Source organism: Lygodium microphyllum, chromosome 14, assembly GCF_053477565.2.
Source record: "Lygodium microphyllum isolate KBCC chromosome 14, Lygodium_microphyllum_v1.1.10, whole genome shotgun sequence".
Taxonomy (NCBI): domain Eukaryota; kingdom Viridiplantae; phylum Streptophyta; class Polypodiopsida; order Schizaeales; family Lygodiaceae; genus Lygodium; species Lygodium microphyllum.
The window spans coordinates 40,317,539-40,336,946 of NC_141148.1; the positions used below are offsets into that span (position 1 = coordinate 40,317,539).

The following is a 19,408-nucleotide window of genomic DNA, read 5'->3' on the forward strand; positions in this document are numbered from 1 at the left end:
TCTCTCTCTCTAAAGAGGGCAATGCTCTTGCGTGCGATAGTGCGCCCTTGTATTTTATCGTAAAATGCTAAGGCTCACATATATAGGAATTTTCCACAAAGCATAGATTGGGGTGTATAAAGTGTCTTTTGATGGCTATGTGTAGAATGTCTATGTCAACAAAACGTGCCTCACGAAGTACGATTGGTTCTTGTAATGTTGGGCTTTGCATAGTAGGCGTGGAGCACCTAGTTCAGATTTATTCTGGTTACACACTAAATGGCGGACACACACATTGCAAGTATTAAATAACCAATCAAAGTACTTCTTTAGGGGTTAGGCATTCGCAATCCTTTATAGACTAGAGATGACATGACCTGCTGTTCACCTACTAACAGGTGAACTCCCCCCGCCCACTTTAGAACGAGGAGTCTCCCTTGTCCGGTTCGTAAATTGGGGGACAAGTGTGCTCTTTTTGCATTTGCAACCAATCAAAAAAATGATAAACTTATTATTTTTTACTTTTTGGCAAATTGTATCCTTTTCGTGTGTAAAACCTTTGTACTATCTTTGCTCCCAGTTTGAAAAATTGCACGCCCACACGCTGTCCGTCGTCATTCGGTGTGGAACCAGGCCTAGAGGACAACGTGGTGAAATAAAGAGCAGCATGGGCGTTTTAGCCTGACAACTGCAAATTTGGCAGCCCAAGCGACATGCTCTGCCAGAAGGCGAGAAGGCTTCCTTGGCCTTGCTGGCGAGGACTCTCTTCCTCTCCCTCTCCCTCTCCCTCTTCCTCTTCCTCTTCCTCGTCTGTAGAGGCTCCTCCTGCGGGCGAAGCTCTTAGTGCTCCATGGTTGTTTGTCGGCCTTGGCAACCCCGGTCCGAAGTTCGAAGGCACCCGACATAACGTGAGTACAGCTTCTTGTATTCTCTCAGTAAGGCATTGCAAACCTTGTTCTTCACCTGACGGCATCAATTTGTGCCTCTAACATTGATACTAAATGCATTTTTTCTCCTTGCTTTCTTGACAAGGCATTGCAAATCTTGTTCTTTACCCGAGGGCATCAGTTTGTGATAGCATTGATAGTAAATGTATATTTTCTCGTTGTATTCTTTACAAGGCATTGTAAAAACCGGATGACATCAGTTTGTGCCTCAATAGTAAATGCATCTTTGCTCCTTCACCTTGACATTTTGGAAGGGGTTTTGAATCAGACGCCGCAAAAAACAGTTGTCGAAGAAGAGGCAAAAACCTCTTCTTCCAGAAAACCTTCAAGTTCACAGTTTTGACAAGGGATTTTGAATCAAATTACATGTATTTCGTCTTTTATAGCTAAGACTTTTGTAAACTTCAAGGTTATAAACGTTTTTTAAAGTTGAAGGTTATTTCTGAAAAATTCTAAATTTAGTTCACATTAAACCTCTGTTTTTTGTGGACACTGAATATGTAATGTGCCAAGACACAATCCAGTTAAGGACCGAAACATGCCTCTTTGTTAGAACTGATTGGCGAGTTCACCTTGGCTTCATATGGATGAGCAAAGGGCAGACTATTGACAACCTTGGGTTCCAGGTGGGACGTCATCATGGAAGTCCAACAGTTTTTACCAGTCTCGAAGTACGATATCATGTTCTATTAGGATAATTACTTGCATTGTGCTGGAATAGCACTTTGTAATTTGGAAAATGATTTCTCCTCTACTTTAGGCATATTGTTTGCTGCCCAAATTTTGGGCCTCTCATGTAGAAAAGTGCACTTGGATGAGTGGACCACAAGCTTTCAGGTCTAGGTGTGTAAAGATAAGGATGTATATAACTGTTACTAAGGGGTAATGAATTCAAGGTTGTATGTTGACATTATCCTATGGTAGCCAAACTGCATAGTTCAACCTTACGAGGTTCAAATACCAACGCAGCTATGTACATTCCACTGCTATCGTGTGAAGGCTGCCGTGTACTTAGCCCCACAAGACAAGGTAGCCACTATAGCCTGCTCATTACTTAGTCACATGAAATGCATGAACAACCCCGAAAGAAACCATGTCCACTACTAGATTGCCTAGTGTTTGAACCATTAGCCCAATGTGAATCACTATGAGCTTGTAGATGCAAGTCTCTCCCCTTGGGAAGTGATAATGCATGTGACTAAGTACCTTGCAGACATATGAAGATTTGCTTAACAGCCTGCCAATGTATGGTCCACGGGCTGTGCACATTGTGCTTACTTGAGATACTACATATTGAATGTTGGGGCGTGTGTTGCAAAGATAATGAGACAGCCAACAACTTGGTTGCAAATTGCAATCTGGGACATCTCTTCACCATCATGCATAGACAACTTTAAGCTTGGCTCCATCGGAGTGCACATAGGTTTGCAATCTTGCACGTTAAACTTATGTTAAAGCTTGACCACATATGGTGAGTTTTACATGATGATGCCATGCCGATTTTGGGTGAATTGAATCCCCAAATAGTTGTGTAGACAGCCCATATCTGACATAGCAAATGCACGTTTCAATTCGGCCTTGAAATCTGCAATTTTATCCTCTTTAGGTCTAGTAAGCAGCATGTTGTCCACATAAAGAATGATAATCAGCAAGTTCACCCCTTCATTCTTAATGTATAGAGTGGGAGCAATGGGACTATTTTTGAACCCTTTGCTGGCCAAATAAGCATCAATTTTAGAGTAGTATGCACGAGGAGCGTGCTTGACCATAAAGAGCCTTATGCAACTTGCAGACCATGTACTCTTTCCTTTGACCACAAACCTTGGAGGTTGTATCTTGTGGACGTGAAATTTTTGAGAAGCTTTAAACTTGCTAGTAACATTTGATTAAGTTAATTATCAAATGTGCAAGGTTGGAAAGCACGTGCTACACATGGCAGTTATTTCATGGGGCTAGGGACCTATCAGAGTGAAGCAGTGCGAAGCGTATGGCCGAGAGAGAGAGAGAGAGAGAGAGAGAGAGAGAGAGTGGAACATAGAAAATCTGCAATGAAGAATGATGTGTAAGGTAGCAGATATGTACACGTGCACAGAGTGCATGTCTATATATGTCTCCACCTCAAAGATCTCACAGGCTGTGAACCTAAAAGGAGATGGTAAAAATGTGTTGTTGGCTGCATTTAATGCAGTTGATTGTACTATCTGATTGTACGGACAGCCTGTTCGATTGCACTGTTGATGCGGCATTACACGTGTGACTTGTCTAGTGCTGCCACGTGGCATACGTGCAAAGTGTACGGAATTGCCACATGCCACTTACAACACACACAATTAATTGAATGCTTAACTAATAGGAAATGCATATATACACAGCCTATCTCTTAAGGATGTTTGTCTAGGGGATGAGAATCTCTAACACCCCCTGTCAGATCCTGGTCGGGGTATGAGGCCGAGGGATTTGGAATGATGTCGAAGTAAAGCCTGTGGAAGCGCTGAATGTCAATGTGCTTTGTCCTAGCATGAAACACAAGATTTTGGACCAAGGCAATGCAACTCTCATTGTTGCATTGAAGAATAGTTGGACCTATTTGCGGGCAGCCAAGCTCTTTCAATAACTTGCAAAGCCACACACTCTCACATGTGGTAGAAGACGCCACCCGATACCCCATCTCAATAGTGCAATCGGGGGTTGCTTCTTGTTGCTCCATGAAAGAGCACTTGCATCCAATGTAAGGCAATAACTTGTTGTGGACCTCTGATGATCTACATTGTCAGCCCAATCTGAATCACTTCAATTTGTAAGTGCCAAGTTTGCATCACTTGTATGTAATAGATAATAGATCTCGAGATTGGGGGTTCTCGGAAGGAACTGCAAAATTCTTTGAGTAGCTTGTCAATGCATTGTCTTGGGTTCACTCATGAACTCGGCTAGTACACCTATATCATAATATAAGCATGAGTGCTGAGAAGCCATATCAAGGAGTTGACCAAATGTTATAACGGGTAGCATCGGCCAAAGGAGAATGAGAATGGGATGTGGCCTTCGAGTTTGGATCCATAGGGGTTGTAATAGAGTTGCTTCCCTCCATCTCATATGTAGTCAAGAGCTCCTACACAACCCGTTGATGGGAGAGAAAGATTCCCCTTGGAGTCTGATAGATCTCATGACCTAGAAGGAGTGAAGAGGTTCCATATCTGTCATCTCAAACCTCTCATGAAGTGTTGCCTTCGTCTACTCGGCCATCTGGGCATTGTCTCTTGTCACAATCAAATTGTCCACATAAAGGACAAACAACTCACAACCTCTACCCAAGGTGTGTACATAAAGTTGTGGGTTGGCCTTGGAACACCGATACCTCAATCTCTCTTGGAGAAGGAAGTCAATCTTCTTGTTCCAAGCACGAGGAGTGTGCTTAAGGCCATAGAGGGCCTTCCTCAATCTATACACCTTACCATCAAAAGAACCGAAGCTTGGAAATTGCTCAACATAGATCTCCTTCTTCAACTCCCCATTCAAGAATGTAGACTTCACATCCAATTGATAAGACTGGGGATGTCCAATGTCTCACCAAGGCAAGAACTACACGAATAGTAGCCATCGGAGTTGTTGGAGCAAAAGTATCATGGAAATCAATGCTTGGGCACTGTGCGAAACCTTTAGCAATAAGGCGGGCCTTGTGCTTGTTAAACGTGCCATCATTGCAATACTTCGTCTTAAAGACCCATTTGACTCCAATTACAATTTAATTCTTTAACTCCCCATTCAAGAAGGTAGACTTCACATCCAATTGATAGACTGGTGATGTTCTATGGCTCACCAAGTAAAGAACTACACGAATAGTAGCCATCCGAGTTGTTGGAGCAAAAGTATCATGGAAATCAATGCTTGGGCACTGTGTGAAACTTTTAGTAACAAGGTGGGCCTTGTACTTGTCCAACGTGCCATCACTGCAGTACTTGGTTTTAAAGAACCATTTGACTCCAATTACCTTTTGATGAGAAGGCTTGCGCACAATATACCATTTGCCGATCCTCTCAGTCCAACTCTTGCTGCATCGCTTTCCGCCAATGATCATTCTATAAAGTCTCCTTCATGGAGGTGGGCTCCCTATCCTGCATGGCACGAGTAATCAAATAGTAATTAGTGTACACAATTCTAGTGAAATGTGCTTGGTTTCTTTAAAAACGATGTGGGCCATCCTGCGGCTACCACTCCTCAAGGACCCCCTCAATCCTTGCATCACGAAGAGTGTTATGTGTGGAATGAGGAGGAGGCTAGACCATTGCTCGCCATCTGTTGGAATGTCCATCGATTGTGCTGGGCCTCAATCAAAGAGTTTGGTGGCGGAGTAAGAAACTCCTCATCCGAAGAAGGATCCTCAAGAGGCACGGGCTCTAGAGGTACAAGTATTGGTGCCCAACTATCTCTCCTAGATCGCCAAGAACGGGGTGTTACTCACCCCCCTCTAAGGCTGGAACTTCCATGAACTAAACATCATGGCTCTTGTAGACATCTCGCTTGACGGGATCATACAATTGGTAACCTTGGGATTGCGAGCTATAGCCCATAAACACGTGTCTTTTGGAAGCCACTTCAAATTTGTCACGCTATGGTTTCGGGATGTGAACGTAGGCGTCACACTCAAAAACCTTGAAATAAGAAACATTTGGCTTAGATCCAAAATATGCCTCATAAGGTGTCATACCAACAATACCGGAAGTAGGAGAGCGATTAAGGATGTGGTTTGTAGTAGCCACAGCCTTAGCCCATAGACACTGTGGTGTTTGTCTATGCTCCATCATGATATGGGCTATCTTGATCACATTACGATTTTTCCGCTCCAATATGCCATTCTCTTGAGGGGTGTTCGTGTTGGCAAACTCTTGGTGGATACCACGATCTGCACAAAAACGAGCAATCTCATTAGAAACAAATTCTCTATCCTTATTCGATTGTAATATCTTCAGTTTCTAGCCTGAGCGGTTCTCCCCAAAGAGTATCCAATCTGTGAAGTCGGAGAAAGCCTCTGATTTCAGCTTCAAAATATAATCCCACATCATCTTGCTGTAATCATCCACAATCACCTTGAAATACAAGCTCCCTTTAAGAGACTCTGTCCACATCGGTCCTCAAAGATCGATAGAAACAAGCTCCAAAGGTGTCAAAGACCGCCTCGAAGCCTTGCTTGGAATAGCATCATGAGTTTGCTTACCACGGATGCAGGATACACATGGCTGCTGGCTCACCATAATATTTGGCAAACCTCGAACAAGCTGTCCCCTAAACGCCTTTCGAAGGTAGTCATACTTAGAGGTGGCCAAACCAAGCATGCCATAGCTCGGATTCTGTTTTCGAGGTAAGAAGAAGAGAAGTTGAGATAGAAGAAGACCTCAATTTGTAGACTTGATTCTTCTCATAACTTGACGTAAGAACCTGCCTTGATCCATAATCAAGAATTTGAAAGAAATCCACATCAAACTCGACCAAGAGACCGAGGGCACGAATCTTGTGCAGTGAAAGCGGATGGTATTCCAAGGACGGCACATAAAGCACCTCAGAAGTATGGGCACCATGTCAGATTGAAGCGGTGGAGAAGCATATGACCAAGATTGAGAGATAGTGAATAGAGAGAGAAGAGGGAGAGAGAGAGAGACAATGGAACACAAATTTTGCAATGAAGAATGTTGTATAAGGTGGCAAATATGCACACGGGTGCAGAGTGTATGTCTGCGTATGTCTCCACCTCAAAGATCTCACAAGCTATGAAACTAGGATAGTTGTTTTGACCTTAGGATAGTTGTTTGGCGATTAAGTGTCAGTGGTGACACTAGGGACTAGCATTAATTAATTAGTTAATGCCAGTGTAAGGGTCAATAGAGGTTGGGAACCACTTTAGGTTGCAAATGGCGTAGCCAATTTAATTTTGGATCGGCACATTTATTTTTGGGTAGGGTTAGAAGGGCTGAAATTATTTTTTAAAATTAATTAATTCTAAAAGTTAATTTAATGGTTGGATAATATTGAAAAATGGTTTAGAAGGTTACCACTTGGCACAAATATCGAAGCAATTAAAGAAAACGTTTTTTTGAGACCGATTTAAGCCATTCAATCTATTCAGCTTGTAATGAAGAGGAAGGAGCAGTTGTATCTGATTTGCAGCCATCGGAGAACCTTTTGGGGCAGCCAATAATAGGAGAAGACAATTCAAGAGCAGATGACATTAGTTCCAACTCTTTGAGGTGCAGGTGACAACAGGCAGGGGTTGGCAATAGCATTTATTGTCCTTCTAGCAGCAAGCGACTGCATTAAATGCAGTCTGGTACAGGTAGAAAAGAGGAATTTGATGACCAGTTCAAGATATTAGGTGAGGATAGTAGCAAATCTCTTTGTTGAATTGGGAAAGGATCATCGGGTTCGTTTTTTGAATGCTTTGAAGGATAGCAAGGTAAGAAGAAGAAGTTATTTTCTATATCTTCATGACAACAAGGGGCGCCGAAGGTAGTGTCAAAGCCTTCACTTGAAGCTCCCAAATAAGCCAATGAAGAGAAACTATTGGTTCCTATGGGGAAAGATGTGGAAATGCAAGGCCATCATGGAAGTGCCAATCTAATGGATTTTGGACAGCTCGGCATGCATGCAATGATGGGGTGGCTAGGATACTTGCGAGGTAGCACGATTTTTCATGCAATGGTTGGACAGGGGCCGCATACGAGAACGTATGGCACAAATTCCTATGGTATGTAGCAGCCAATGCATGGTGTGTAAGGCCCAATGTATTCGAGTATAGCTATAAAAGTGCATAATCCTTTGTATGGGAGCATTGGTTTGATACATGGGCAGAAATTCACATATTTAGTAATGCGTCTGCACCCTCGATTGTTTATGGGGTGAAAGGAATGAGTGTTGGCCATGCAAATGTTTTGTTTGGGCTTGGTTACTCTTCTTGTAGCAACTACGGTATGACAACTTGACTCTCAAAGGGGTAGTAAAAGACTACAATGAGGGTTAAAAAGGAGTGAAGTTTGAGTCCTTCAATGGTGCACAAGATAGGTTGAAAGCTTGATTTTCATTCAAGAGTTTGATGTAGCCTATTCAGGGAAAAACTTCACCAAGCTCTATAAGATTCGAAAGGCAGTCACTTTCTTGAAGGGAGATGGATTGTAGTGGTAGTCCACACTTTTAATGCAAGGTAGAGCACAGTCAAAGTTGGAATGACATGTAAAGGTCATGCAGAGCTTGTTATACTACTCATTGGAAAGCTTCGATTGCATATATAGGAATATATAGATAACAAAGAGTTTTTCATTGCTCCACTTGAGGGTTGTGATGTGTTACTTGGTATGCCTTGGTGCCTTTGTATGCATGCAATGATTTTATTCACATACAAAAGAGATTATTGTTACATAAGGTAAAGACTCTCACAATTGATGTAAAGTTGAAAGGGGTATTTGTCCTTGTTGTATGTGTCGCTGCCATTTCTAAAGCAATGAAAACCCATCTTTCAATGTATTTGGTTTTTATTAAGGATAAGGATGATAGTAAGAATGTTGGGAATATGTAGTTAGGGAAGGATCGCATGCCATTTCTCAAAATGTATGTTGATTTCCTAAAGAGTCAGTGCAGCCGAGTAGGAGATAATGAGTTAGGTGAATGAGTTGTTAGAAAAAGGGTTGATTTAGCCCAGCGCATCTCCTTTTGTTCTTCCAGTGCTTTTGGTGCAGAAAAATGATGGTTCATGGCGTATGTACATTGACTATTGTGCTTTGATTAAGATCATGATAAAGAACCGGTTTCCGATCCCTCGGATTGATGGTGTTACGGATAGATTGTAGAGGGGAGCCATATTGAGCCATAAAGATTTGAAGAGTGGATATCATCAGATATGCATTAGACAAGAGGATGTGTCTAAGATAGTTTGTAGGGCATCTTTCGGGTTTTATGAGCTCTTGTTATGCCTTTTCGACTTACAAATGCTCTTGCCACTTTCAATCGGATAATGGATTGCATTTTTAGACGACATAAAGGATTCATGGGTGGGCATTTTATTTGATGACATGATTGTCTATTCAAAAAACGAGGTAGAGCATAGAAAGCACTCGGACATTGTGTTCAATTAGCTGTGTAAGCATAGCTTGCCATTAATGACAAGAAAAGTGGATTCTTTTTGCATAAAATCCACTTTTTGGGGCACATTGTATGGGTTGATGGTATTTATATGGACCTTGCAAAGGTTTAGGCAATACCCTCATAGCCGCCATTGAAGAATGTATATGAGGTCCGCAGCTTCTTAGGTTTATGCTTTTACTATAGGAAGTATGTGTGCAGTTTTATCGGAATTGCATCTCCATTGCGTACTTTGCAGAAGAAGAATGTGTCGTTTAGATGGATAGTAGTGGAAATTTCAATAGTTTGCATGTGAAAACAACATTGGGCTATTTTAATGCAAGATGACTGAGTTGTGGCTTATGAGAGTCATCTTCTCCATAGTGCAGAGAGGAAATTGCAAGTTTATGAGAAAGAGCTCTTGGTTGTAATTCATGCACTATCTATGTGGAAATAATATTTGTTAGGGGCTGATTTTATAGTGCAGACAAACCATCAGACTTTGAGGTACTTTTTAACATGGACAAAGTTCTTAGAGAAGTATATGAGATGGGCTAATTTTCTCTCTATGTTTCATTATCAGATTGTACACATTGATGGTAAAAAGAATATTGTGGCTGATGCACTGTCATGGAAGCCACTAATTTCAGTCGTCAATATGGTTTCTCACACTCATTTGGATGCCATGAAGAAACAGCACACTGCTAATTCTCAGACTTTACTACTGTTTATGATCAGCTTTGCAATGGCTAGAGGTATGAGCGCTTGTGCTAAGAGATGGATTTTTGATAACGGCATGGACGATTGTGTGTCATAAAGTAGTTGAGGCCTAGAGTCATTACTAAAAGTCATGCTTCTCTATATATAGGACACAGAGGTATTGATGTCACAGTCAAGGCAATGGAGCATTTCTTGTATTGGCTATCTTTGAGACATGATGTAGAGTAGTTTGTCAAGGCATGCATCGTATGTTGCGAGGTAAAGCATGATAGGCAAAAGATGCCTTGTAGTCCTTGCCTATTCGAGATAGGCCTTGGCAGAGCATTGCTATGGATTTTATTTTTTAGCTTGCTAGGACACTTATAGGGAATGATGGAATATGGACTATCATTTGCAGGTTTAGCAATCAGGTCTATTTCATTCCGGTGAGGAAGAAAAGAAAGGATGATCATATGGTATGATTATTTTTGCAGTACATCTTCAAGTATCATGGTATGCTAGAGTCAATTGTTAGTAATGGAGACTCATGGATGACTAATTTATTTTGGAAGGGGTTGTTTGAGAATATGAGCACCACGTTGAAATTCTCATTATCCTTGCATCCGCAAATAGATGGTCAGTTTGAGAAAGCAAATTTCAGAGTGTTGGATCTATTTAAGTACTATGTTTCAGAATACAAGACACAATGGGAGTAGTATTTGCCATGGATTGAGTTTGCTTACAACAATATAGTGCATAATTTCATTGGTAAAGTTCGATTTGAGGTGGTTGAGGGTGGCAAGAAGGTTCCACCTATCTTGTACGTTAAGGATAAGATCTTTGAGGTTGATTGCTATGTGGAAAATTTAGATGCAGCATATGTAAAGATAAAGTATGCACTCCAGAGATTAGAGGAAAAGCAAAAGAAGGCAACTAATTACCATAGATGTGCTTTGTAGTTTGCAAAGAGCAATTATGTATTGCTGTGTTTTGAAAAGGCAAGGTTGAAAAATATGAAAGAAAGAGAGAGATGGTATCTAAAGCTAGGTATGAGACACTATGGGTCCTTTCAAGTGTTCGAGAAGATTAGCGATGTGGCATATCGGTTGAAATTACCTCCACATGGGCGGATAGACAATGCCTTTCATGTTAGTTTATTGAGGCATTTTCGTGATGATGTGCTAGACGATGTATCTGCTGAAATTCAGCTTGAGGTTGAGGAGTTGGATGAGATCTTGGTACTCGAGTAGATTTTGGCACATAAGGAAAGAAAGGTCAAGGGCAAGTTTCTAGAAGATACTTGGTGAAGTTTCATAACTATTCAACAATGGATGCAAAGTGGATGACTTGGTAGACCGTCCTGAGTTGTTGCAACTTTACCGAGATGTCTTTCAGTTAGAGCCAACTTTGGATCAAGCTCAGTCAAGTTCAGTAGAGCAGGGGTCCAAAGCAGTGCCTGATGCTCAAGGAGAAGGAAGCACTTCCACTCCTCCAGTTATGGAAAACTCTTGTATATGTAGTGGATCTCAAATATATTCAGTATGCATCCAAGGTACGGTGCACATAGTTTGTTTGCCATAAGGTCACTACTCAATGTACTAGTCATTGTGAAATATATGTAGATGAGTATAGTTGTTATTGATGCTTTGAGACTAATGCATGAGTTTTTGCATCAGTTTGGCATGAGTTCTTGCCTCAGTTTTGAGATAAATTATTGATCAGTTTTAGCTTAGTTTTTGATCGGTTTGAGATCAGTTTTATGGTCACTTTTGGATCAATTATGCATCGGTTTTTGCAGCAGCTACTGATTAGATTTTACACTCAGTTTATGGTCAGCAGTTTGGGATCACATTTGCAGTAGTTTGTGAGACCAGTTTTCAGATCAGCATAAGATCAGTTTATGATCAGTTTTCAATGGTTTACAGCTGGTTAAATGGATAGTAGAATGTTAGTAAATGCCATTGACAATTTCAGCCATATTTTATTCTGAAAATATGCTTCATTATGGCTGTGAAGTTAGTATAATTGAGAAACAAGAGTTATGGATGCATCCAATGGGTTTCTAGCAACAATTTTGGGATGTTTTTCGATTTTATTTGATGTTTTTGTTGGCGTAAATTTCCAAGATTTGGGGCATGTGGCCTGGTTAGAGAATAGTAGCCAATGTTGTGATTGTGATGCCTTATGGAAATTCCAGTGCCGTATGCTTTTTCTTTGACACAATGCAATACAATCGAGGACGATTGCAAAGATTTCAAGAAGGTGTATTATGGGGATGTGAAATTTTTGAGATGCTTTAATCTTGCTAATAACATTTGATTAAGTTAATAATCAAATGGATGGTTGTAAAGTATGTGCGTTACACATGGTAGTTATTTCATGGTAATAGGCTATGGATCGCAAGGATGTAGGTGTCAAAGGCAAAAGTTGAAAGAAGTTATGCCAGCTGGGTTTTGGTTGTCAGTTGGTGTTAGTTTTGACCCTAGGATTGTTGTTTGGCCATTAAGTGACAATGGTGACACTAGGGACTAACATTAATTAATTAATTAATGATAGTCTAAGAGTTAATAGAGGTTGGAGACCACTCTAGGTTGCAAATAGCCTAGCTAATTTAATTATGGGTATGCACATTTAATTTTGGGCAAGATCAAAATAGCTGAAATTAATTTTCAGAATTAATTAATTCTGAAAATTAATTTATTAATTGATGGATAATGCTAAAAAATGGGTCTAGAAGGCTGCCGCTTAAGAAAGGAATAGCTGCTAGTTTGATTTGCAGCCATTGGAGAACTTTCGGGGGTAGCTAGCAAGTAGTAGGATAAGACAATCCAAGAACAAGCGATAGTAGTTCCAGCCCTCCCAGGTGAAGGTTGAATTTCTCAGCCATTCTTAGCAAATGTCAGTCAAATTTGGTGGGTATTCTTAGCAAAATTGGTGTAACTCCAGAAAAGAATGGCTGAGATCTAAGCATTTCTGAGCCATTCTTAGCAAATCTCAGTTAAATTTGGTGGATAGCAAAAAGAATTCTGCTATAGACCATGTACTCTTTCCCTTGACCACAAACCTTGGAGGTTGTGTCATGTGGACGTGAAATTTTTGAGATGCTTTAAACTTGCTAGTAACATTTGATTAAGTTAATTATCAAATGTGCAAGGTTGGAAAGCACGTGCTACACATGGCAGTTATTTCATGGGGCTAGGGACCTATCAGTGCGAAGCAGTGCGAAGCGTGTGACCGAGACTGAGAGAGAGAGAGAGAGAGAGAGAGAGAGAGAGAGAGAGAGAGAGAGAGAGTGGAACATAGAAAATCTGCAATGAAGAATGATGTATAAGGTAGCAGATATGTACACGTGCACAGAGTGCATGTCTATTTATGTCTCCACCTCAAAGATCCCACAGGCTGTGAACCTCGAAGTATTTGCAGGAGTCTCCATGATCATAAATTTGGAATTTTGCGATTAGAGAATGCATTTGAGTGTGTGCTGAGGGTAGGCAATAAATAGCCTAAAAGGAGATGGTAAATATGTGTTGTCGGCTGCATTTAGTGCAACCGATTGTACTATTCGATTATACGGACAGCCTGTTCGATTGCATTGTTGATGCGGACACGTGTGATTTGTCTAGTGCTGCGACGTGGCATACATGCAAAGTGTATGGAATTGCCACATGCCACTTACAACACACAATTGATCGAATGCTTGACTAATAGGAAAAGCATATATATATAGCCTATCTCTTAAGGATGTTTGTCAAGGGGATGAGAATCTCTAACACCCCCTGTCAGATCCTGGTCGGGTCATGAGGCTGAGGGATCTGGAATGATGCCGAAGTAAAGCCTATGGAAGCGCCTTCGTAAATAGGTCGGCAAGATTGTTTTTTGTCTTGCAGTATACCACATCTATAGTCTCATCCAGAAGTTTCTCCCGAATGAAATGGTATTGAATCTCGATGTGCTTCATCCTAGCATGAAACACAGGATTTTGGACCAAGGCAATGCAACTCTCATTATTGCACTGAAGAATAGTTAGATCTATCTGCGGACAGGCAAGCTCATTTAATAACTTGCGAAGCCCCACACACTCACATTTGGTAGAAGACCCCCGATGATCCACATCGTCAGCCCAATTTGAATCACTTCAATCTGTAAGTACCAAGTTGCATCACTTGTATCTGATAGATAATAGATCTCGAGATTGGGGGCTCTCGGAAGGAATCACAAAATTCTTTGAGTAGCTTGTCAATGCACCATCTTGGGTTCACTCATGAACTCGGCTAGTACACCTACATCATTACATACGTCAGGACGAGTGCTGAGAAGCCATATCAAGGAGTTGACCAAATGTTATAACGGGTAGCATCGGCCAAAGGAGAATGAGAATGGGATGTGGCCTTCGAGTTTGGATCCAGAGGGGTTGTAATAGAGTTGTTTCCCTCCATCTCATATGTAGTCAAGAGCTCCTACACATACTGTTGATGGGAGAGAAAGATTCCCCTTGGAGTCTAATAGATCTCATGACCTAGAAGGAGTGAAGAGGTTCCATATCCGTCATCTCAAACTTCTCATGAATTGTTGCCTTCGTCTACTTGACCATCCGGGCACGGTCTCCTGTCACAATCAAATTGTCCACATAAAGGACAAACAACACACAACCTCTACTCGAGGTGTGTACATAAAGCTGTGGGTTGGCCTTGGAACGCGGATACCTCAATCTCTCTTGGAGAAGGGAGTCAATCTTCTTGTTCCAAGCACGAGGGGCATGCTTAAGGCCATAGAGGGCCTTCCTCAACCTATACACATTACCATCAAAAGAATTGAAGCTTGGAAACTGCTCAACATAGATCTCCTTCTTCAACTCCCCATTCAAGAAGGTAGACTTCACATCCAGTTGATAGACTGGCGATGTCCAATGGCTCACCAAGGCAAGAACTACATGAATAGTAGCCATCCGAGTTGTTGGAGCAAAAGTATCATGGAAATCAATGATTGGGCACTGTGCGAAACCTTTAGCAACAAGGCGGGCCTTGTGCTTGTCCATCGTGCCATCACTGCAGTACTTGGTCTTAAAGATTCATTTGACTCCAATTACGTTTTTATTCTTCAACTCCCCATTCAAGAAGGTAGACTTCACATCCAGTTGATAGACTGGCGATGTCCTATGGCTCACCAATGCAAGAACTACATGAATAGTAGCGATCTGAGTTGTTGGAGGAAAATTATCATGGAAATCAATGCTTGGTCACTGTGTGAAACCTTTAGCAACAAGGCGGGCCTTGTACTTGTCCAACGTGCCATCACTGTAGTACTTGGTCTTAAAGACCCATTTGACTCCAATTACCTTTTTATGAGAAGGCTGGCGCACAATATACCATGTGCCGATCCTCTCAATCCAACTCTTGCTCCATCGCTTTCCGCCAATGATCATTCTATAAAGCCTCCTTCATGGAGGTGGGCTTCCTATCCTGCATGGCACGAGTCATCAAATTGTAATTAGTGTACACAAGCCCACTGAAATGTGCTTGGTTCCTTAAAAAACGCCATGGGCCATCCTGCGGCTACCGCTCCTCAAGGACCCCCTCAATCCCTGCATCAAGAAGAGTGTCATGTGTGCAACGAGGAGGCTAGACCATCGCTCGCCATCTGTTGGAATGTCCACCGATTGTGCTGGGAGTCAATTGGAGAGTTTGGTGGCGGAGTAAGAAACTCCTCATCTGAAGAAGAATCCTCAAGAGGCACGGGCTTTAGAGGTACGTGTTGGTGCCCAACTATCTCTCTTGGATCGCCAAGAATGGGGTGTTTCTCACCCCCGTCTAAGGCTGGAACTTCCATGAACTGAACATCATGGCTCGTGTAGTCATCTCGCTTGACGGGATCATATAATTGGTAACCTTGGGATTGCGAGCTATAGCCCACAAACACCTGTCTTTTGGAAGCTGCTTCAAATTTGTCACGCTGTGGTTTCGGGATTTGAACATAGGCGTCACACTCAAAAACCTTGAAATAAGAAACATTTGGCTTAGATCCAAAATACGCCTCATACCAACAATAGCGGAAGTACGAGAGCGATTAAGGATGTGGACTGTAGTAGCCATAGCCTTAGCCCATAGACAATGTGGTGTTTGTGTATGCTCCATCGTGGTACGGGCCATCTCGATCACATTGCGATTTTTTCACTCCAATATTCCATTCTCTTGAGGGGTGTTTGTGTTGGCAAACTCTTGGTGGATACCACGATCTGCACAAAAACGAGCAAGCGCATTAGAAACAAATTCTATGCCCTTATCCAATTGTAAGGTCTTCAGTTTTCGGCCTGAGCTGTTCTTCTCAAAGAGTATCCAATCTGTGAAGTCGGAGAAAGCCTTCGATTTCAGCTTCAAAATATAATCCCACGTTATCTTGCTGTAATCATCCACAATCACCGTGAAATACACGCTCCCTTTAAGGGACTCCCTCCACATTGGTCCTCAAAGATCGATAGAAACAACCTCCAAAGGTGTTGAGGACCACCTTGAAGCCTTGCTTGGAATAGCATCATGAGTTTGCTTACCACGGATGCAGGATACACATGGCTGCTGGCTCACCATAATATCTGGCAAACCTCGAACAAGCTGTCCCCTAAACACCTTCCGAAGGTAATTATAGTTAGAGGTGGCTAAACCGAGCATGCCATAGCTCGGATTGTATTTTAGAGGAAAGAAGAAGAGAAGTCGAGGCAGAAGTAGACTTCAATTTGTAGACTCCATTCTTCTCATAACCTGACGCAAGAACTTGTCGTGATCCATGATCAAGAATTTGAAAGAAATACACATCAAACTCGACCAAGAGGCCGAGGGCACAAATCTTGTGCACCGAAAGCAGATGGTATTCCAAGACCGACACATAAAGCACCTCAGAAGTATGGGCACCACCTTGCCCATTTGGAATAAGCTGCATGTTACCTTGTCCCTGAATAGGGATAGAACTATCACCAATGAGAATCTGCCTATGCGAAGGCCACAAATGAGTAACACCTGTTGTAGAAGGAGTCATGTGTCGGGATGCACCACTGTCAACAATCCACTCCAAAGTGTGGGGCCATCAATGCAACCACCGCTCCGAAATCCTTTGAAGATTTCTCCTTCTTCTCCTTGTCGGGGTAGTTCTTCTTCCAGTGACTTGTCTTGCCATAGATGTGACAAGTGGACTCCTTTTCCTTGTCCTTCTTTGATTTGTTCTCCTTCCCCTTCTTTTGGTCTTTCCCCTTCTTTTGAGAGGATTGACCTATCAATGCTTTTGATTTGGAAGCATTGGTCCCTTTCAACTGCTCCTCTTGGTCCAAGACCATAGGAACCAACTCTTCCCAATGAAGAGTCTCCAATCCCCCTGAGTTAATTACGATGGAATAAATACCATTGAAATGAGGCGGTAACTGTGAAAGGAGAGTTATCACCATGTCTTTAGAAGTAATCACCTTTCTTGTGTTTTGCACTTGTATCTAAAGCTGCGTCAGGTTGTTGATATGCTCCCACATGGAAGATGACTTGTTGACACTCATGGTCCTCGTTTGCACTTCTAAAGAAACTTGTTTCATGATGGTCATTTTGTTATACATTTGATCAAGCTTCAACCATATCTCTGGAGCCACCATAAAATGTTTTATATGGGATATCACAGCTGTAGTGCATGAGAGAAATAAAACGGGTGGATGCGAGCATTTAGTTTGTTCCAATGTGGCTAAGCCTTTGCCAACTCCAACTTATCACTTGTAGAGAGTTTAGACTCGTCTCTCGATGAAGGATGATGGATAGCCTCCGTAACATGCTTCGCCAAATCATAGGACTCCAGAATTGCAAGCATCATAAATTGCCAAATGCGGTAGTTCTCGCCATGGAGCTTTAGATCTGATGGAAGAACTGGTAAAATGGGCATCTTTGGGTCCATCATCACTTGAAACTTTGTCTCAGCCTCAGAAGACATCTTCACCTAAAATGCTTGCACAAAACACAGAAAGCAACCGCCTATGACTATGAGTATGCAGCTTGCTAGGGGTCTTCTCTTCTGGTCCTGCTCCTTCTTCACCGGCTAGAGGCCATGAAAAGGTAAAATTTGCACTTGAAGGCCCAAAACACAGTCTTTTTCCTTCTTGAACAGCAAAAATCAGCAGTAGCTTTAGCAACTTTGGTCCTTTCTCGCACACGCATGCTCACCTCAACCTTGTTATGATGCACAGCCCTCCCGTTGGCCCTCAAATGCTGAAAATGCAGCCTTGTGTCGCACTTAAATCTCCGCTTCAAGTAGGTCCCCACCCTTAGTCAGTCCTTCAATGCTCTGATACCATGTCAGAGTGAAGTGGTGGAGAAGCAGATGACCAAGACTGAGAGATAGAGTGAACAGAGAGAGGAGGGAGAGAGAGACAGTGAAACACAAATTTGCAATGAAGAGTGCTGTATAAGGTGGCAAATATGCACACGGGTGCAGAGCGCATGTCTGCGTATGTCTCCACCTCAAAGATCTCACAAGCTATGAAATTGGGATAGTTGTTTGGACCCTAGGATAGTTGTTTGGAATAAGTGTCAGTGGTGACACTAGGGACTAGCATTAATTAATTAATTAATGCTAGTGTAAGGGTCAATAGAGGTTGGGAATCACTTTAGGTTGCAAATGGCCTAGCCAATTTAATTTTGGATCGGCACATTTAATTTTGGGTAGGGTTAGAAGGGCTGAAATTAATTTTCAAAATTAATTAATTCTGAAAATTAATTTATTAATTGATGGATAATGCTGAAAAATGGGTCTAGAAGGTTGTTGCTTAAGAAAGGAACAACTGCTGGTTTGATTTGTAGCAATTGGAGAACCTTTTGGGGCAGTCGGCAGTAGGAGAAGACAATTCAACAGCAGGCGACAATAGTTCCAGCCCTCCCAAGCGTAGGTGAGAGCATTTGGGGGCTGTTGACAACATTTATTACTGTCTTGGTAGGAGGCCTGTCACAAGATCTCAGCATTTCTTAGCCACTGTTAGCAAATCTGAGCCAAATTTGTTGGACAGCAAGAAGGATTTTGCTGTAGTTCCTACATTTTTACAAAAACTAGGGTTTAGCAGTCATATTGGGGCGGTGCGATTAGTCAACGGCATCGTACATTGAAATCAACGCTTGAAATTCAAGCAATTGTCAAGGATTTCAGATGCCAGCTCATCCATTGTAAACTTAGGGTAGCATTTGGCTGGTTGGGGTTCGATTAGAGCAAGTCATGGGTGAGAATCAAGGGGCAATTTACCCAATTTGTTTGTTGATTATTTGTATAGCAAGGGGCTTTTGGATCAATAAAGGAGATTGTGAAATCTCAGCTTGTATGCAATCCATTGGCAATATAAGTTAAAGAAATACCGAAAGGGGTGCAAGTTTTGGGGCCAACAGGGTGTCTATTTTCTAGGATTATTAAGCTGAAGTGTGCATTTTAGTTTATGCTTATTTATTGATTGCTGTAATTATGTGCTTAATCAGGTATTATCATCTTATCCAAGAGGGAAGGTTAGTTTCATTGTGAAACATAAACATCCTCATGTAAATGCCCATTAAAAAAATGCTATTTTTGTCCAGCTAATGTACTTTCCAACTATAATTTGCAGCCATAGCAATTATACATCTCAATATACTGATACGGGATGTAGGAGCAAAGGTTTTCTCATTATCTATGCCCTTCTT

General features: G+C 41.8%; 1 protein-coding gene across 4 annotated transcripts in view; it reads left to right on the forward strand.

Moving 5' to 3' along the window:
- The first annotated feature begins 585 nt into the window (after window positions 1-585).
- LOC148025524 (chloroplastic group IIB intron splicing facilitator CRS2, chloroplastic-like) overlaps window positions 586-19,408 on the forward strand; it is a 61,696-nt gene continuing 42,873 nt past the window's right edge. For 2 of the 4 annotated variants that reach the window (XM_087692700.1, XM_087692699.1), the window contains exon 1: window positions 586-887. In XM_087692700.1, the coding sequence (XP_087548826.1) occupies window positions 693-887 (195 nt within the window). In that variant the 5' untranslated portion in view covers window positions 586-692. The remainder of the gene's footprint in view (window positions 888-19,408) is intronic. The other 2 variants (XM_087692701.1, XM_087692702.1) reach the window with 2 other exon arrangements.